This window comes from Takifugu rubripes, chromosome 18, assembly GCF_901000725.2.
Source record: "Takifugu rubripes chromosome 18, fTakRub1.2, whole genome shotgun sequence".
Classification (NCBI taxonomy): domain Eukaryota; kingdom Metazoa; phylum Chordata; class Actinopteri; order Tetraodontiformes; family Tetraodontidae; genus Takifugu; species Takifugu rubripes.
Window position 1 is genome coordinate 1,931,187 of NC_042302.1, and position 20,064 is coordinate 1,951,250.

The 20,064-nt window shown below is 43.1% G+C and overlaps 1 protein-coding gene across 10 annotated transcripts in view; it reads left to right on the plus strand.

Moving 5' to 3' along the window:
* The window catches only part of nav3 (neuron navigator 3), a 283,562-nt gene that overhangs the window by 177,009 nt on the left and 86,489 nt on the right, over positions 1-20,064 (plus strand). For 9 of the 10 annotated variants that reach the window (XM_029851618.1, XM_029851620.1, XM_029851621.1 and 6 more), the window contains 2 exons: positions 9,671-9,788; positions 12,018-12,070. In XM_029851618.1, coding sequence (XP_029707478.1) covers positions 9,671-9,788; positions 12,018-12,070 — 171 coding nt within the window. Of the gene's footprint in view, positions 1-5,523; positions 6,043-9,670; positions 9,789-12,017; positions 12,071-20,064 lie in introns of those variants that run through there. The other variant, XM_029851627.1, reaches the window with a different exon arrangement.

Genomic DNA, 20,064 nt, shown 5'->3' on the forward strand with positions numbered 1-20,064 from the left:
ATGAAAACAGGAGGCTGGAGGAACAAGCGCCTCGCAGTCTACTGAGGGCAAATGCTTGGTAAAAACACTTATAGTGACTCAGCAGGAGTCATTGGTGATTCAGGGCTCAGTCACAGACCCCTGGCCACAGATGTGGAGCCCATCTACGCTACATTTACAGTAAACATCAGGGCTGATGGCTAACGACCAGCCAAGCTAACCACATCATTATTAATCCCATCATTTCGCAATGTGTCGGCACAACGCTTTGACCACTTGTTGCGTGAGCTGACTGTTGCTGGAATCCCTAAAGAGGAGGTGATGTTGAGTTCACCGTTAAGTGGTCATAAGTGCAGTAACGATATCGTTGTAAAGGATATGAATGGTTTAAATTATGATGGTGTGATGGAGATCGAGACAGAGGTCTGAGAGTCTCTTGAATGTCTGCAACTGCTGCTGTCATGTTTGGTGAACATGAAGTAGGAAGGATGGCGTTAGAACAAATAAGGAACTCTCAAGTTACCATGGAAGAAGCCGTTAATGTTAAACACCTGGTTTTTTTCTGGTCTGCAGGTCCCTCTACTGGTGCCAGTACAGAACTGGCAGCCCAGTGGTCCCTGGAAGAGTGTTTAATCTCGGGGTGTGTGGACACCGTTGGTTTAGAGCTGTTTCTGTGATTCTTTTTGTTGCTGCCTTTATTCTGGCATTGTTAAAGCACCGACCCGTTTGAATGTACAGGTTTAAGCTCCTGAACGCTTCCTGGCATCCATCTGAGCGACACCATTAGATAAAGTTTAGTCGGCTGTCCTTCCAATCTGTGGATTCTTCTGTGGTCCTTAACGCACACCTCTTGCAGTAGTTCTGTCATCGGTGCAGAGACGTGCGAGCGTGGCACCCTCCGAGGCTCTCTCCTCCGAAACAGAGCAAATCTGCAAATCTGTGGCCGGGGACACGTGGAAGACATCGAATTACACAGCGGATGTGGTTATTTATTAGGAATAACTGCGGGCTCGAGCTGATTATGTAAACTCCGCATCCTAAATTATTGGCGGGTTCTAACATGCCGTCTCAATCAAAAAGGTCATTTCCATGGATTACCGGAGTCATTTAGTCTGTGTAACAACTGTTGCTTGAAATAAATGCCACATGTCGTTAATCCGTTCGGTTTGGCTTGGATACAAACTCAAATAAATTTCTAATAGTTGTGAGGGACCTGTCGAATATTAACGCAGCACATGGGATCCAACATTTCCCATATTAGGGCCTGATCTCTTGGTCGTCTGTTTGCACGATCCTGTAAACATTGGTGAAGCTTTGTGTCGACTCTGTGTCGAGTTCTTTTATTCCTATTTTCTTCTGGTCGGGAGGTGCGTATGCACATTGCATCAACAGTCTGCAGTGTTTTTTTTCTCTAAAATCCTTTCGAGAAGTGAGTTTTAAGACCCTTTTTGCGGGAACTTCAGGCATTCTGGTCCTATTTATTCACCTACTGTATATATCCTTTTCTGGCTGGTTGGGGGCGGTCTGAGCTGTAAGTTACAGGGAAGTATACATCATTACTAACTAAAGAGCCAAGGCCATGGTGCGTTTGAAGTATCCGACCTCTCTGGCTTTCACTCTCAAACAGTGATTCACGGATGACGCTTGAATGAATCATTAAGTTTATTCTTACTGACCTCTGATGGCTTTTCAGCTTCCTGCAGCCCCACTAAAGATAAATGTGCCGTAGGATGAAGGGCTTGGGTTAAGGAGGGATGGGTCCCTCTGCCGGTCCCTGTGCGGATCGACAGTTGACAGCCTTCCAGGACCGTCCAGCAGAACATCTGCTCGTGCTCCACGCGTCTCAGAGTTTGATCTTCAGGTGCGGACGCTAGCAGGCTGCAGGAGTTGGCACGTTTTTACTCGCTGTCATTTTATTTGAGAAGGGGCTTATGTCTTTTCAAGATGGCGGGGACAGTATAAAACAGTTGATCAAGTAAAAGGGTGTAGCATCGCTGTAGCCATCCCCATGTGTCCCGTCCTCGCGTCTCGTTAATAGAAACTGGCATTGGCTCCCGCCGGTCTGGACGGCCCGGTATCAAAAGGCCATTAATCTGGTGAGCTACTTCAGTTTGTTTCTCAGCAAGCAGATGGCTGTCCTGATGGAAACCAAACAGACGTGTGTCGCGCTCTGCATACAAATGGTCATTTGAATGGATTTGCACACTGATACCTGAGTAAAGTGTAGCATTTTTTGGGCTGCCGATGGGTTTTGGGGGTTTTGGAGAGCGTGTTTCCAGCCAGCTTAACTCTCCAGGTGTGTATCTACAGTTTTAAAAACTTTTTAACCCCCCCCCATCTACAAAGTCCCCCTGATGACTCACCTCAACGGTTGTATTTTATCATATGTTGCTTTAATGGAAACAGGATAATCTGGCTATCGCTATGGTGTCAGGTACATCTGTCCAGCTCTCAGTGAAAGTGTTTGTGGTTTGAAGCCCCCTCCCTCCCCTGTACTGAAACATGATCAGATGGTGTGAGAAAGTCTGACTAATCTGTCCTGGCCAGTGAGTCACACCAGCATGGGTAATGTCCTCCTGTTTTTCCTTTTTTTTTGGGGGGGGGGGTGTCTGGAAATAATTCAAATCCTCTGTGGGATGATATGGATCTGTTTGTGGGGCATCTGCGATTGTATGTTTCTGGCAGTGTGTCTCACACAGAAGAAGGGGGAGGGGGGGGGGGGGGGGGTTGCTGATGACACGGTAACCCATTTGCCGCCCCTAATTAGCAGTATTCGAGTGGATGGAAGCTGCAGACGAGGAAGGATCGGAGCGTGGTTGGGTCCAGAAATAGGCAAGTGTCAGCCTGAAGCCCCCAGATGCTTGTTATAACCTCTATCCCACCACCTTTCATAGCGGAAGTTAGTGGAACAGTAAGGTGATGCTGTGGACTTCATGTTAATTTCAACCTGGCACAGCTCATCCTCTGGACTAGCTAATTAGCACAGCTTCTCAAGGAGCCGTTGTAGGAGTTTTTTTAAACTACCCAACTGGCTGGAATTCAATATAGTCTGTTGTACATGTGTTGTAAGACATGTCTGAACTGAAGGTCATCATGTGGTAGCCTGACCTCCAATGACAGATTACAACAGGTTAGCATGCTATGACAAACCATCTACATCATAAATATTGTCATAGGCTTGGATCGTTTTGTTGTTCTAATGGACAAATTCTTTGGTACTTGGTTGAAAACCTGGGTTTGGTTCAGATCATTTAGGTTCCTTAAATGCAAAACATTGACTATGCAGAAATCCTTCTCCTTTCCAGATCAGTTTTTCCTTCTTAAATTCCATTATTCTCTTATGAGATATGATAAATGGTGACGTTTGCAAAGCCTTTTATAGTTTACTACATGATTGAAGCTTTCACCACCTCAGCGCAGGGATTTACAGCCTTGCAGGCTAAATGACCCCCCGGGCTGTGAGGTGGTGTAAATCCTCATCTTCTGGTTTGAGGTCAAGGTTGCTGGTAGAGGAAGGAAAGGGTGTTTGTGTTTTAGGATGTGTGTTTGGGAGGGGGGGGGGGGGGGTTGCTTAAATCCACTTCCTCGCATAGCCTGATGGATTTCCCTCCTCCAAACATGAGTCAGCTGCTGAATTTGACTATGCAGCACAGGGGGGTACACCCCAGCTGAGCTGTATGAAGTTCTACATAGATCTAGGGGAAATTCGAGCACATCCTGGACAGTACTATAAATCACCATGATAGGAGAGGGGGTTAGGGAAAAGTGTGATCCCCTTCTGGTAAATGTGAACTATCAGCAAACACATTTGTAATTTTTCATATGTAGATTTAAGATTTTCCCTTCGCTCGAGTTTGATTTGGATGTGTTTTCGGACAGGTCCTCCCCACATCACTTGTTGTCCTCCGGGTCAACAGATCAGTGACACGAACGAGTGGGTCCAATGCAAGATTGTCTCCGCTAGTTGGCCAATTATGTCATTTTCTTTTCAAAGTTTCCCCGGAGATCCCAGTGTGAGAGAATGACCAGAGAACGCTTCAGTTTTTAGGAATTTCTGCAGTCATTTGGTCGTTACCTGCCTTGGACGGTTGAACTTTCCAAGAGGAGTTAGGAAAATTGTTCATGTTCACCTTTGTCTCTGACTATTGGTGAGCCGCCTGTGTGTATGTAATGCCTTGGATGGGGCTGCAAAGCGTCTTTTAATCACTTTTCGTCTAAAATAATAACCAAATCAAGAATGATGCGTACTCAATTTGCCTGTCTGGAAATGTTGAGTAGTTTTGGCTGTGGAAGCCACTGAGTGTTTTGATGGGTTTTTAATAGCTTTATTTTGAGTCTCCTGTATTGTGATTCCTCTTTTATTTCTAAATTTTGTTTTCCACCGGCTTTTTGTTTTTATTAGTATTTGCTGCTCTGCTGCCTTATCATTCTCCTATACACAGCTAAATAGACCTCTAAACAACCCCTCAACACACACTTGCAGTTGTGTCTTAGAGGGGGATTTCCAAGACATAATACACTATGCTAACCTTCCCAACTAACCCCTAACCTAAACCCAATTCAAACCTCAACCTTGAAAACATGTCTTTACCCTGAAGCAGTACTTTGAATTTGTGAGGACCAGCCAAAACGTCCTGACCCTGCTAAAATGTCCTCATTTGCTAGTAGAATGAGTAATTCGGTACTCCTTATGTAGTACACATAAACCCACACTTATACAAGTGTTCCTCTGACTGACCCTTGGCAGTACAACAAGCAAGCTCCCCGGTCTTCAGTCCATTTGTTACTCTTAAACCTGTTGTGAAAAACACTGTCACATAAACATTACCGGCACCAGGCCACAAGTGTGCGAACCGTGGTGATAAACCTCCTCTCTTGGGTGTTGGAGTACAGCCATGCTGGAAAACCGCCTTGCCTCTATTACCTCAGGATTAGGTGAATTTGAAGGAGGCCTTTCTAGTCCAGGACTAGATAATGATGCTTTCATGGGGTATACAGATGTGTCAGACATTATATCATGGAAATGGCTTCCAGGTGCTTCGGTAATTCAGTCAACCGTCGCGTCTGCTGAGTTATTCTAGGTTTAACTGCAGTGGTGATCTTTCTTTTGGACCTTTTCTTCACCAGACTTGAGCAGCTTTGAGATTCATTTTTTTACTGACCGAAAGGCTGGACAGCCTCGCTTCATTAAGTGAGCTTCCGTGATTTCAACTTTTATTTTCATTTTCTATTGACCTAATATTTAAAATCAACATCATATTTCACATTAAATTTCAACCTAATTACACTTTACCCGTAGAGTTTTTACACTGGTCTACGACGCTGTTCTCTAAATTCCTTGATATTTCTTTATCAAGCAAAGTTGCTACAAACATTTGGTTTGGTTCAACTATATTTCTATAGGATTTTCACCCTTCCTTTCTATGTCTCCATCATTCCTTTTCGCTATCCTTGGTTGTCTTCAGAAAGATACTTGGTCACACCACAGCTCCTTCACTGCTGGACAGTCAAATGCAACTTTACATTTAATTATTCACCTTCTTTTTTTCCTCTTAGAACTAACCTCTTTTAAACATTACACGGCCAAACTCCTGCATATGCTGAAACTGCCTTGATGCAAGCTCTTTATTTATTAAATGTGGGAATGTTTCCCTGAATAAAGATATCACATATGAACATTCGGTCAGGCTAAACTCCATTGACAAATGCAATAAGTTCTCTCTCTCCAGCATGTCATTTCTCTGCCTTTACCCGGCTCCCCCCAGAGGCCGAGCAGCAAAACTGCAGCTTCTGCCAATAATACCTGCGTAGCTGTAGTCACTGCATTGTGATCAGTACTGTTGAAGGCAGTTTTGCTGCTCCGTGGTGAGAGGGGTGTTTCTGGGATCTCCTGTGCCGAGTGGAGAGACCTGCGGAGCAGAGAGAGAGAGAGAGAGGAAGAGGCGAGAGTGTGAAAGGAGAGCTAGTTGTGGTGACATCGGTGAGGGTAGCATCATTATAGAGACTGGACATGTGCTGACTGATGCAGTCTGACGGATAAAAAGAAATAGTGAGGAGTAGGGGGTAAGTATAAGTACACAGGCGAATATGCTTGCATTTGCATGTGTGTGTGTGTGTGTGTGTGCATGCGTGCATGTGTGCATCTGCCTACATCCCATATGATGTCAGTTGTCTCAGGCGGTACTAGTGGAGGTGGCTTTATCGCTCACGGTAGCACGAGGTTGCGCGGACGCCTGACAGGCTCAAGTCAGAGGAGCGAGAGGAAGAGTCTGCGTTCCCTCTCGGACAGGAGGCGGGAATCTCCGGGCACGTTTCCTGTGTGGTTGTTTTGTCAGAGTCGAGGGGCAACGGAGGTCTTGGGTTGGCTTCCAACCTTTGAGGCCAACTCGGGATGAGAAACAGGAAGATTTGGGTTTTCTGGCTCTAACGATGGAGCCTAAAATATCTCACCCCTTACGCTTTTGTGACTTTAGTGCCTTTAGGGTGTTTGAAACCTTCCCCTAGCTGGTCTCTCAATTAGAAAAGTATATATATATACTGTATATACCTTGCACAGAAGAATATATACTAACAACATTCATGATTAGAGTAGAATTTTGCTTCCTATTATAAGTACATAAAGGAGAAAAATAGGACCACAACTGTGACTCAGCATTACTGAATCAAAAAAACAGAGATTGGAGCATTTCCTGGGCAAAATAACGCCTCTTAATCTGAAGAAACTTCCACGAAGAGGCATATTTGTTCAATTTTAAATTCACATGTGGAGCATTTATGACTCTCGGCAAGACAAATATTTGCAGACAGAGCGGAGCTGTCCACAACGCTCGAGTTTACTTTCCTCTGATTATCAGCAGTTGCTGAAGTTGAAGCGTCTCACCTTGGCAAATAAAAGCCTCTACAAATCAAACGCAAATACGCGTTTGACCTCTGGGCTGGATGGATGGCGTTTGGTCCCGGAGATGAGTGTTTGTATTCCATTCATATCCCCATTGGAAGTGGAACAGATGTCAAGGCAGATGGCTGTCCTAGCTAGAATTTCACCTGAATAGAATTTTTCCACGTTGCTATCCACCTCATCTACTTTTATATATTTCAGCTAGAGGAGAGTTGGGAAGCACAAACTGAAATCACCCTGTTGGCTCACCCTCACCATCCATCCATTTTCTATTGTTTTTACCTTACGGGGTCACAGGAGGGGCTAGAGCCTATCCCAGTGGGAGAGGTAAAGGACCCTTGCAGTTGATCAGTTAGCTTAATACTCTTTTGGTGTGACCTTCTGGAGCAGGTCTGGATCACAAAGGTGGCCGTTTTGCCACCCAACCCTGAAAGTACTGGACCTTTACAACTTCTCTGAGTTTGTAGGCCATCAGGAGTCAAAACCATGAACTTGTTTAATGATCCAGTACCAGTGGACCCTTTACTGTGATTTAGGACAGACTGTATGTGGCAGACAGTAACTCATGGGGCATCAACCCCAACATTATAAGTCCCTGGCTTGTTAGAGCATTCAGTCATCTCAAGGAGCTGGCAGAGGACAAAGATATCCTCAAAACAAAACTCTTTTTACATGCAGTTCAGTAACATATGAATAGCACAAAGGGAGTTCTCTGCCACCCACTTCCATTGTTTTGGGGGTGTTTTTGTATCGCTGCTCTGTTTTGAACAGTAAAGAAGCAGTTGTAGGTAATGAATAATGGCTACCGACTCGCTCCTCTTTGTACCTGGTGTCTGAGGAACTCAGTCATCCAGCACTTTTAGGCTCAAGCCTCGATAATACTTCCTGCTGGCTCATCTGACTTTCATTGTCAACATGAGCAACACTCACTTCCATCTTCATCTCCTGTTTGTTTACTTGCCCTCTGATGGGATGTGGCTCGTCTTTGTGGTGCGTATTTTTATTTATTTATTGTTTTTTAAAATGTGTGTGTTCACTTGTGCGTATGTGCCCTGTTTTGCAAGAAAAGGCCCTGTTTTGTTTTTTTTCCCTTCTCATCATGGCAAAAATCACAGACGGAAACCACAAGGTCTCTCCCCCAACAAAAAAGAAAAAGGAGGCGGCATCTTTAAAGGAGCAAACATTTCACTTCCAAGAAAAAAAAGAAAAGAGCGGGAAAGAAAAAGTTTTAATAGAGACCAGCATGTGAGGTAAATGAGGGGAAAATAGTTTTTTTTTTTATGAGGGAATTCCTTGGGGGAAAGAATTGCAATGATGACAGGATCGCTGCGTTATACTAAGAAAATCCAGACACAAACCACAAGAAAAAAAATACAATTACTACTCTAATATGAACTTTATAGCTTTAGTGTACTTTTAGACATTAAGGCATTCTTTGCAAAACCTCATAGAAGGTCTTCAATCTGAATTATCATTAAAGTACTTCAGGCTTGTTAACTCTGGATAATGACAACAGTCTCAGACAGCAGGTTTAGTATTTGGGGTGTTTATGTTTCATCTGTGGACCAGAATCTTAGCTCAGGCCTAACTGGGAGACAGAGGTTTCTCCATATCTATCCGTAGAAACTCATCAACTGCAGCCTCTGCAAAGCGGGAGGGGGCAAATTGCTGTTCTAGCTCCTGCTGAGGTTTCTCAGGTACACTATGAGAGATTTAGTTACCTGAGGAAAAAGGGGGAAAACTACACCAGTTACATAAAACTTAAAGGTGTCGGAAATAATTTTCCACCGCCGTAGATTTGCCTTCATCACGATTGCAGGACTTGGACCTCTGGTCTAGAAGAGAAAACCCCTTTGTTTCCGGACGGGCCCGTGATGGTCGGGCCCAGCATTCGGAGGCCAAATGGGATTCCCATCTTTCCTCCGTGGAGCCGTAGGAACGGCAGCAGCTGTCAGGATCAGTCTGTCACCTGACAGACAAAGCGTTGCCTGTGTCCAACCTCTCGCTCTAATGAAAGACAAAGCGGCTGTTAAGAGATTAAGTGCAAATAAAGATCGTGCAGCACGCTGCCCTTTCTGCTTCGGATCCAGAGGTTTGATAGTCAACCACCTGTTACCACTGTCTCAGTCGTGGCTACTTTTGTCATATTCATCAACACTGGTCCGGCTTCTGCAGAAATACTCCTCTTGTTGGTTTTTGAGTCATCCCAGGGACTTATTAAAGGAATTTGCTGGATTTTCAGCTCCATTTATGCCTCATGGTAATAAAAAAAAAAAGCCATGCCATACATGCCCAATAAAAAAAAGGAAACTTTTTTTTGATTTCATTGAAGACACCAAAGTGTCTATGCTGCACAGAAGTGTTTGCCGGGTTCTTTTACGATTACCATGGAGAGGGGCTGTGAACAGCGTGGTTCTGCCCGTGAGCGCCAAAAGCGGGATGAAATATTTGTGTTTGGGTAGTCGAGATGTGCAGACAGCTCGAGTGTTTGGATAGCGCTGTCGGGGCCGGACATTTACCACATTACTGAGAGACAGAGCACCGCGCTCCGGGGACAAGCGGCGTCGAGGAAAAGTCGGCACCTGTTTGGTGAGATGGGAGGTTAGAAGATGAGTACAAGACTAAGTCAACCCTCAAGGGCAGAACCGAAGAAATTTGGACAATGATTGGAGAACACAGAGATTACATTTAACAAAATATTACCGAAAACACTCAAAGTGTCTATAGTTTGAAACTTAATGTTGTTTATCTCCGCTCCTTGCGCACTCACTTAACGGTGTTCTGTCCTTACAGATTTACACTGACTGGGCTAATCATTACCTGGCAAAATCTGGCTGTCCACGTCTCATCAAGGACCTGAGCCAGGACGTCACTGATGGAGTCCTGCTGGCTCAGATCATCCAGATCATAGGTAGGTTTACACATACATACAGAGAAATCCTACTATTTCTTTTTTTGTGAGGACTTTAATAGGTATAATTCATTCTCCAGTTCCTAACCCTAACCATCCCAATTAACCCTTAACCACCTCAACTAACCCCTAACCCTGACCATCCTAACTAACACCTGACACTAACCATCCCAACAAACCCCTAATCCTAGCCATCCCAAATAACACCTAACCCGAATCCCAACCTCCTAAACCTAACTCCAACTAACCCCTAAACTTAACCCTAGCCGAAATGTAAACCCAGTTGTAACCTCAACCACAATCTCAAGTCTTAACCTTCAACCAGCCCTTTGAAGTTGTAAGGGTTAACCAAAATGTTCTCACTTCCCAAAAATGTTCTCATTTGGCTAGTAGAATGCCTTTCTGTCTACGCAATGCATACAGTAACATGTATAAGAACACACACACTTATACAGATACATGCACATATGTACACATGCAGGTCTGTGCAATGATATTTGTGGGGTCTTTTAACTGACACCCTTAAAATTATGCAGCATAATTTCCCCTAATCCATATCCACAACAACAGTTCAAGCAGAACAGGTTCCCGGACCCCACAGGAATAGAAAGACAGATACCCACACACGCCACCGTGGATCTGTGTTATCTCCTGCTGTATCTTCCATTCTGTCTCTTTCCCTCCTGTTTGTGTTTATGCTTAAGTCATCGACTTCACGCCTTCGGCCCGTTCAGCCGTGATCTGCATAATTTTTATGACAAAGCAGAAAATCTCCTCTTCTTTGGAAACAGCAAGACACGGCACTTCAGGTGTAACCGAGCGTCGGGAGGAAATGTTTAGACAGCACTGTTGAATAAATCTGAGTGTTATCAGAGAGAATAAAATGCCGTGTTTGTCTATAATTCATGCTGTCTGCGAGCGGCCACCCAAACACACACATATTGCTCTCTGTAGCGGGGAGTTGCAGTCGAAGCTGATCGTCAGTCTCGCCGAGTATTTGGGCCAAATCTCAGCAGCAGAGATTGTTTTTTGGGGTGCCGGGCTAACTGCTGCGGCAACACAGATCCATGTCTGTGACACCCTGGGGGAGGAGGGGGGCTCACCCTGGACCTCAGAGGGTTTCCCCTCCTCTTTCTCTATCCATCTCCCATTCTGTCCATCTCGCTGTCCTCTGTAATGTCTTTGATTCTTTTTCGTCTCCCTTCTTCTTCTTCCTGTCTTCTCTTTCTCGCTCGCTTTATCGTCAGAAGTGTTTCTGGGTCTCCTCCGCACTTATTTTTGTTCTGTCATGAATTTGCTCCCACCACTTTTAGGCGACAACACATTACGGTCATGTGACTCCAGCTATGACGAACGAACATAAAAATCGCCGATAATAACCTCAGTAACATTTGGTTTGTGTCCTCATCAACACAATGGTGGCCACTTTTTAATGGTGGATACAAGAACATTTTAAACTTTGCTAATGAGTACTTTAATCTTTTACAAGCTGTCATGCACTAAAATGTTGATGTCATAACTATATTGCTAATGCGTTCGCTAAAAATTGCCAATAATCTCAAAATAGTAATCAAATGACATATGCAGACACTGCGACAACAGGAAGCGGTTGTCATTTTGGGAGGAAGTGGCAGTTATTTTGTTTTGCTAGCTGAGAAAATTTGTTTTTTTTTATTCAACACATTTTGTTCAATGACTATTTCATAATTATAGCCGGCACGGGGTTTAAATGGCTGGGCAGAGGCTGTTGTGAATGTAACTTCACACACAAACACACACAGACACACACACATTTCCCTATATTGTACACACTCCCATTCTCATTGATGCAGTTGGTTTGATGAAATCTCTTTCTTTCTCTCACTCCCTCTCTTTCTGTAAGTGTGTGTGTGTGTGTGTGTGTGTGTGTGTTTTGGGTTGAAACTTTACCCTCCCAGCTCACCAAAACAGACAATGAGGCCAAGCTGGTCTGTCAGTAATTCTCTTGCGGCAGCTGACGAATTAGGCAGCTTTACTTCCCAGACTTTTCCTGCCTCCCTCTGCACCTCAGCACTCACACACACACCCACATACACATGAACACAAGCACTCTCATGGCTGACATACTCTTTACTAACCTCACATGAGAGCTGTTGCTGGATTTGCGTACCTGGATTCAAGCCCTTGCGTAAGCTTGGTGCTATTGAGCGAGGAAGGATGGTAAAAGTCTTCATTTGTGTTTTCACACAGCGAATGAGAAGGTGGAGGATATCAATGGCAGCCCACGGAGCCAGTCGCAAATGGTAAGTGTCACTTTTGACTTTGTCCATCATTGCATAGCACAGCACAGCACAACACAACACACAGTTTTACGAGAGAAAAATATGATTATGAAGTTTGTTTACATCCTTACAGTGTATTTTTGGCCACAGTTAAGAGTACATTATATTATATTTATATAGTACAGGTGCCACCTGTGAGGCTAATCTATAGCATGATTCTGACTTTTTTAAAGATGTGATGTTAAAATGATTTTTTAGAAAACTTTCCTACAGTTGAGTTAGTAATTTTTACTGCTACCGGAGTTCTTTTTTTTACATTGTTCAAGCTTGCAGAGTTGCTCAAAATGAATACAGTGAAGATTAACTGTATCTTTTCACAGAACTTCTTTTTAAAAAAACCCTTAAAGCTCCTGGACAATATTGTATGATCACATATTACACAGCTGCAACAGGTGGAGCAGCAACATTAATATATAATGTATCTTTTTTTAGTTTTAGTGACATAAAGGTGTTGAAATAAACTATTGCACATTATAATCACTCATGACTTTTCTTGTTGTTCAAGGCACCTAAACAAATACTTATTGCTGCTTATTACAAATAATGACAATGATTGCAGACATTTTTAAAACACCTCAAAATATAAATTCCTATTATGATTCGAGTCCATATTTTAGTTTAAGAGGTGCCGCCGCTGCCGTTTTCCTCTGTGTTAATGAGATGGCGGGCCGTATAACTGCTGATTGTCGTCACTGCGAGGTAATTACTCCTCGCTTTAACGAGAGCTGACTAACTGTTTATTCACTGCTGGTTTGCCCCGGCATCTGCCCTCCCGCTTTTAAAAAGTGACTAAAGCTATTTAGCTCCATTTGGCACACTTTCATAGTGCGGCTCAGCGGATGAGGAATGCCTTTGGTCCTCAAAGTGTGTGTCCTCCGCTTGCATCTTTCTGTTTAAGCTGTCGCTGGCTGTAGCGTCGACTTCTGCATTACAAACTGGAAATACGTGCAAAAAAAACAGCTGTTTCAGCTTTCCATCTCAGCAAAGAGGAAAATAAAGACAAACGCGAATGGAGTTTCTGGACATTCATTCAGATTTAGTTAGCCGGTTCAGATTTTGACCTGAAACTGCTGATCCGCAGCAAGCTCCAAACAAGCATCTGGCCTGATATTGCAGGGAAATGTGTGTGTGTGTGTGTGTGTGTGTGTGTGTGTGTGTGTGTGTGTGTGTGTGTGCAGTCAGTTCTTTGTCTTAATTACTTACTAAGCCCATTGATCCTGCACCTGCTTGGACGAGGAACGTCTGACCAGCTTGGGAATCTGAAGTTAGAGGAAGCACAGTTGCTCACAGTGTGGGCACCAGGGGAAGGAAACAGCCTACAACCACGCAGCGGCTGTAAAATACAGTACGACCACTGTGGGAATCCAGGCTTAAAAGACATAAAATGATTCTGTAGAACATTAAAACCAATGTTGTTCTATTTAACATACGCACATTCATGTACAACAGTAGGAAAACCTACTGAAAATGTGGATTTTGCTGCTGGTAAATGTGAAATCAGATCACATCACATCTGTACAACCCAACAAAGAAGCCACTTCAGCAACGGAGCACTGACAGCTTTGGTTGTAGATACAATAGCAGGAGTGTGCAGGATTAATGGGCATGTAACGGATTTGCAACGTTGTATTTATGACCCAGAAGGTCATTCAGTTCGTTCAGAGAACTTTTTTTTTTTCATCAGTGATAATGCGGGATGACATCAGGCACTGAGCTCATGTTCACAACTCTCTGTTCATTTATTAAGCGTGAACACAAACCAGAACTCAGAGGCGTTAATGTCGATTTTTGTTTACCCTTGGCTGGATTAAATAGACAGAACGACTCCCCGAGTTTAAGGTGGATCCTTGAACATGCGGCTGTTGTGTTAAAGTTTCAATCTGAAACGCTGTCAGTTGTGGATAAAACTGCCCTTTTTTCAAACTTTTGGCTGCCTGCTGATAACACAAGCTGTAAGATTTAGGAAGGTTGCCACAGACCACTTGCCACCTGGACCATCGGCGGCTGTGGTCATCACAGAGGCAACATCTGTAAACAGAGGGGGGGCGGATGTGTCTTTTACTCCCCCCCCCCCCCCCCCCCCCCCCCCGCGTTCAGGGTCTGAAATGACCATTGTGCGGCCGCCGCTGCTGGTCAGGTGAATGGACGGAGGCCAAGTGAGCAGCTGCTGGAAGCCGTGGAGACCCGAACCGTAACGGCAACAGCATCTGCGGGCCGATCTGCATTCACAAGGCCTGCTTTAGTCCAAAAGAGAAGACCCGAGACATCTGAGGAAAATATCATTTCCTCCTGATTAATCCAGCAGAACCGTGCCTGTCTTGAACAGTAATTCTAACAGTAGCCTTTTTCATAAACATCTGTCAACATCAGCCGGTTCTTGTGTTCATTCCATGCTTTTGGAACAAGAAACACATTATTTGTTTATCACAAGGCTTCTTGGACTCCAAGGAAGAGAAGAATGGCTTCTTGTTTCCCCCCTTGGTTTGCTCCCATAGTGATCATAAACTAAAAGAGTCTGACCTTAGTCTTTATGTAAAGTCTGACACCCAGGCAGCATCTCCTGTTAATGCAGTTCAAATTTTTGCCTGATTGTGGTACCGTCCCCTGGTTCTGATTTATATTTTTGTCCCAACAATAATGGCTGGCTAATCCGCTCCTGGTTCCTGACCTTGCCTCTTTTTAGATGCGGCGGCCACATTCTCTTTGTTGATGCTAGTCTCTCGAGGTCGAGGCAAAGGTGAAGCAATCTATGAAAGAGTTGACTTTGATTCTGTCAAAATCTCTGTCAGGGTCGGAGTCTGTGCACCGGGACACTGCTTCTGTAGGTCTTCGGTGTGATGAGGCCAAAGTTGCTGCCTCTGTCTGATATATTGTCAGAGACAGATGTCTTATCATGTGGTGTACCTCAAGGTTCATTGTTGGGACCCTTTCTATTTATGTTTTGTCCTCTGGACACCCAGAAAAAAGTGGTTGTAACTACTTTTTTCCTGAATTAAGTTGTCTTGGCCCTGTTGTCCCCTCGAGAGAACAAAACTGCATTGCTGAGTTTCAAGATGGTGTCTCTTCCCTCTTAAAAGACTAATAATCTAAAACAAGAAATGTGTCCAAGAAATGTAGTCAGCTTTTATCGTTCCTTATTTGAATCTTAGATAAGTAAGCTGTAAAATCTACAAAACTCTTTGTCCACAGTTGATTTCAAATACTAAAAAAGACATACTGATTTTGCTGGGGCTTTGGGTCCCATCAGGAACCCCTTGGTCTTTGATATTCGTGAGGATCAATTTCTCTGCATCACCATTTAAGACATCTCAAAACACAAAAAGTCTCACCATCTACAGAATTTTAAAAAAATATCAGATTAAAGCATTATTCTTTAAATCAGCTTCAGGTTAACTTTTGTGGTCTGACATTTATTTTTCCTTTCTTAATCAGAATATTGTGTCCTTTTAAAAAAAACACTTTGTGATTTTATCCGTGAAAAGTGCTATATGAAAAAAAATTACTTCCTTACTTAGAAAAATGGTAACAAAACACAAAGATTTTCATTTCATATACTTGTAATATTTTTCTCAATGACTTAAACAGACACATTTCAACAATGATGTCTGCCATATCAGTTTCAACAGTAATAGTGATAATCTCTCACCCTTACTGGCTGTTTCCTGCAAACGTGCAGTGGTGGTGAGATATATATGCAAACTCAGACTTCTAAGAAATGCGAATGTTCGTTTTTATTCATTTCTCTGAGGAATGGCGCTCAGAAAGGAGAACAGCAGGCTGATGATGACTGAAGAGGTCCATTCAGCAGAAAATCTCGATGCCTCACAAACGCTAATCCTCCTCATTAGAGTCAGACATCATTAGCCAACTGCGGATCGTTTCCCTAGCAATACACATGACTGTGCACTTTAATTTTCATGCATTTATTCATGTTGGGGTGGATCTGTAGCTTTGAGTGGCTTCGGCAGGAGGATTTCTTGTCAAAACACTTGTCAAAATGCGGGGATTCAACATCTGCCAGCAGAAGGAGAGATGACCTTAAAACCAATCATGAGCGGAGCCCTCTGTCGCTGCTTTTCATCTGTGTGAGGCTGTGGTAGATCAATCCGTGAACCCAGTTTGATGTACGCTGAGAGTTTTCACCTGTATGTGTGATATAATCCTATACATCAGTGGTTCTATAATGGCGGGTCGTGATCCAAAAAATGGTCGCCCACTCCTTCTGGAGGGGTCGCAGACAGCTGGTCAATAAGCAAATAACATTTGATGTGCATCTGATGTTACTGTCATGAGTTAACAGACGCATGTCCAACATAAACTGAGTGCAAAATTCAATCAAATTCTTTTAACGGGAACACCTCAAGATGATTTGATGACTGTATTTAAAACTTAGAAAGTCAGTTTTGTCTTTGACTGCTCAATTATTTAGAATTTTATTTCCCTACAGTTACAGAATCTCAAAAGACATTAAAAATTAGAAACATGTTACCTATTTTATCACAGTGGTTCTCAACTGGTGGGTCGGGGATCAAAAATGGGTCGCCCACTCCTTCTGGAGGGGTCGCCAACAGCTGGTCAAAAATGTAAGTAATATTTAATGCACCGTTGATTCCTTTTATTTTGGAAAAAAAAAAAAAAGTTAAAAGGCACACATCAGACACCTGTAGCCACCTAGCCATAGCCATGGTAGCTATCATTGGATTGGCACTCACTTCAAGTTTCTGTTGTTAGGAGGTAAGATGGCAAAGTGTAAATATAACCTGGGGAAATTTAAAATGTGGATTTCTGTTCATTGAACGTAAAAAGGGGCCAAAACCCTGAAAGTGGGTCGCAATTAATGACTAACGGGAAAATGTGTGTCCCAGAGTGAGACCAGTTAAGAACCCCTGCTCTGCATGTTTGATTGTCGGCAGTAGGAAAAAGTTTAGGGTTGATATGAGAGATTCCTCAACAGTAAAACCCATCGCTGATGTGGACTTTATCATTTTTAGATAAATGAAAATTCCAGCGCCTAGTGCAAAACACTACCAAAACCAACAAAAACCTTATCACTACTATTTTCAGAAGGACACCATTAAGTTGTTTCCACTGACACCAGAAAAGTCAAACGGGTCCGTTCTTTGGCCCTATAAATGTTTGGATTTGCTGCCTGTGAGGCCTAATTGAGTCTAGGGTTTCTTGGAGACTATAAAAGTCCACCAGTTTCATCTGGTCTCCATCTGTTGGCGGTCTGCACAGCAGCCTGACAGGAGGACAAATGGCATGGAGCTCTCAGCATAATCTTCACAGGCCTTGCATTTCATCGCCAGCTCAGGCCGTCATGAACCCCTTCCTTTTAATTGTTATCTCGACGCGAGCTCTTGACCCGGTATTTGTGGTGGCACGTATTTAAAAACATCAGCTGGCCCGACAAGCCACCATCATGAGAGTCGTTTGCCCCAGAATTCTGCCATTAAATAGATGGAACTCTAGTCCTCCGAAGCATCCCTGCTGTCATTGTGCACGAGCAAAAAGTGGTTTAAAGCGGACAGAGACAGAAGCAGATGGCCAGGTCAGACTGCAGCTGACGCTATATAAGGAATTTAATTCATCTTGTCTTGGTGATAGTAAAGTTATCTATAGATCAAACCATATATGGCCTTAAAGACATACTTCTCTATACAATAACTTCTGCCAAACATGTTAGCCGCTAGCTGATGGATCGCTGCATTTTTTTACAGCGTGACCCCAGCACAGAAATTCTTGTGCTTTTGTTTACTTAGGAATAAAACATATTGATGAATTGTGACAGGAGTCCACTTGTTTGGGCCCTGAATAGTTACCCTTCATTGTTTTAGGAATCATTGAAATTACTCATGTCTAATGACAAGGGTCATAATAATAATAATAATAATCAATTTGTCTTGATTATTAAGATTTACCCAGTTTCTTTTAAGGGTGGGTTTGATAACATATGATTTAAAATTGAAACAAAATGTAAATTTGAAGAAGTGCTGCATGTCTATTTAAGGGTTCTGATACCTTATGAAACAAGTATATGCTAACAGCTATCAGTACCACTTTTAAAGCATAAAGGATGAGTTTTTTAATACACTAAAAGAGAAATGTAGTAATTTTTTTGCTTTTTTTCTAATCCGATTCCATGTTCTTTCATAAAATCTTCATTAGATTCCGTCTTGAAAGAAATGTGTCAGCATTTTTAATATTTAATACTTCAATATGTGGTGAAAGGGCCCCCAGATGAGGGTGTCAAAAATGAGCACCGAGAGCTTGCATAGAACTTCTGCTCAAATGCTCAGAACCCTTCACTGCTCCTGGTTCACTCCCTTCACCCTTCAAACTCTTCGGATATGTCCTCTGAGGCCATCATCTCTGTCCTTATGCAGGCGTCAGCATTTCTTTTTTTTCTTTTTTACTGCGCAAGGTGTGTGTTCTGGTGCACAGGTTGTCTCCGTCACATGCTAGCTCGTTTAACAGCGTGGAAAGAGCACCCGGGGCGTCGTTACAGGCTCGCTTTTAGCTCAATTGGAAGCTTTTAATAAGTCATTATAAGTGAATGGCATCAACAGATGTTCTGTTCAGGGGTTTACTATCGACGATGCAGTCTAGAACTCAAGCACCCTCTTCAGGCTTGACGTGTTTGTCTCTGATGCACCAATTGCAGGTACCTACCGTATTTTCCGGAATATAATTCACACTTTTTTTTCATAGTTTGTCAGGGGGTGCGACTTGTACTCCGGAGCGACTTAAATAAATACATTATTACAGAATTTCACATGTTTGTTATTTTCACACTGACAATCACAAGAGGGCGCTCTAGGCGTGTGCCTGAGGAACGAGTTCCTTTAGCGACGCAGAAGAAGAAGCGGCGCTTCGTCTATGGAGTTAGACTTGATTGTTTGGTAAACTTGCTCGGATGTTCTTTATGCTATAGTTATCTGAATAACTGTTAATATGTTACGTTAACAAAGCAGACGCGTACTCAGTTCGTTGTGGGTCATGTAGCTGAATTTGTTATGTTAGCATACCGTAACCCTATTGCTAATCCATGCTAATTGCCTTTCAAGATGAAATGTATGTTCTTGGTCTCGGATTTTATCAAATAAATTTTCCCCCAAAATGCGACTTATAGTCCAGTGTGACTTATATATCTATTTTTCTTCTTTATTATGGATTTTTTGGCTAGTGCAACTTAAACTCCGGAGCGACATATAGTCCAGAAAATAAAAAAAAAAACAGCCACCTTTCCCAAACCTCCCCTTATTATGGAATCAACAGGATTCTCTTCCTTCCATGTCATCTGACACCTTTCTTGTCAGTGTTTACTCTCACCTGAGAGTTCATAAGCAACCCATTCATGAGAAGACCTTCTTGGCAAGGGTTAGCTCTGCTTTCCTTCATAAACATGAGCCGCTGGCACCGTCCGCAGCCACCCACAGCGAGACGCGGTGGCTCGTGATCGCCTAGGGCCACAATCACTCACTGTCTGAACAGTAGAGATTTGTATGACACAGTAGAATGAAAACAATATTTGGCGTGACTTATTTTTAGACACTAAAACAGGCAGTTCAACGTACCAAGACACGCCAACCAGTAAATTATTAATAGCAAAAGGACAATGTACACAATGTGATGTTACAATTAGGGGGGGTGGAAAGAAAATATAAATGACACCAACATTCTCCATCGCTGATTTATCACCTTTAACCAAGCGTTGCTGTGGAGGGAACGTAGATGTTTAGCATCTGGGAAAAGCTGCTGTAAAACCTGTAGCAGTCTTTTATCGGTCACAGAGAGAGAGAGGATTGGACAATAAAAAAAAAAAAGAGCCATGCGGCAAATTCAAGTAATTTTATCACAGCTGTGTGTTGTGCACAGTCACATGATCGAGAGCAACGGTGTAATGGAGTAGCCATGTTGAGAAATGCTTCACAATGAGTCCTGCAAGTATTAGC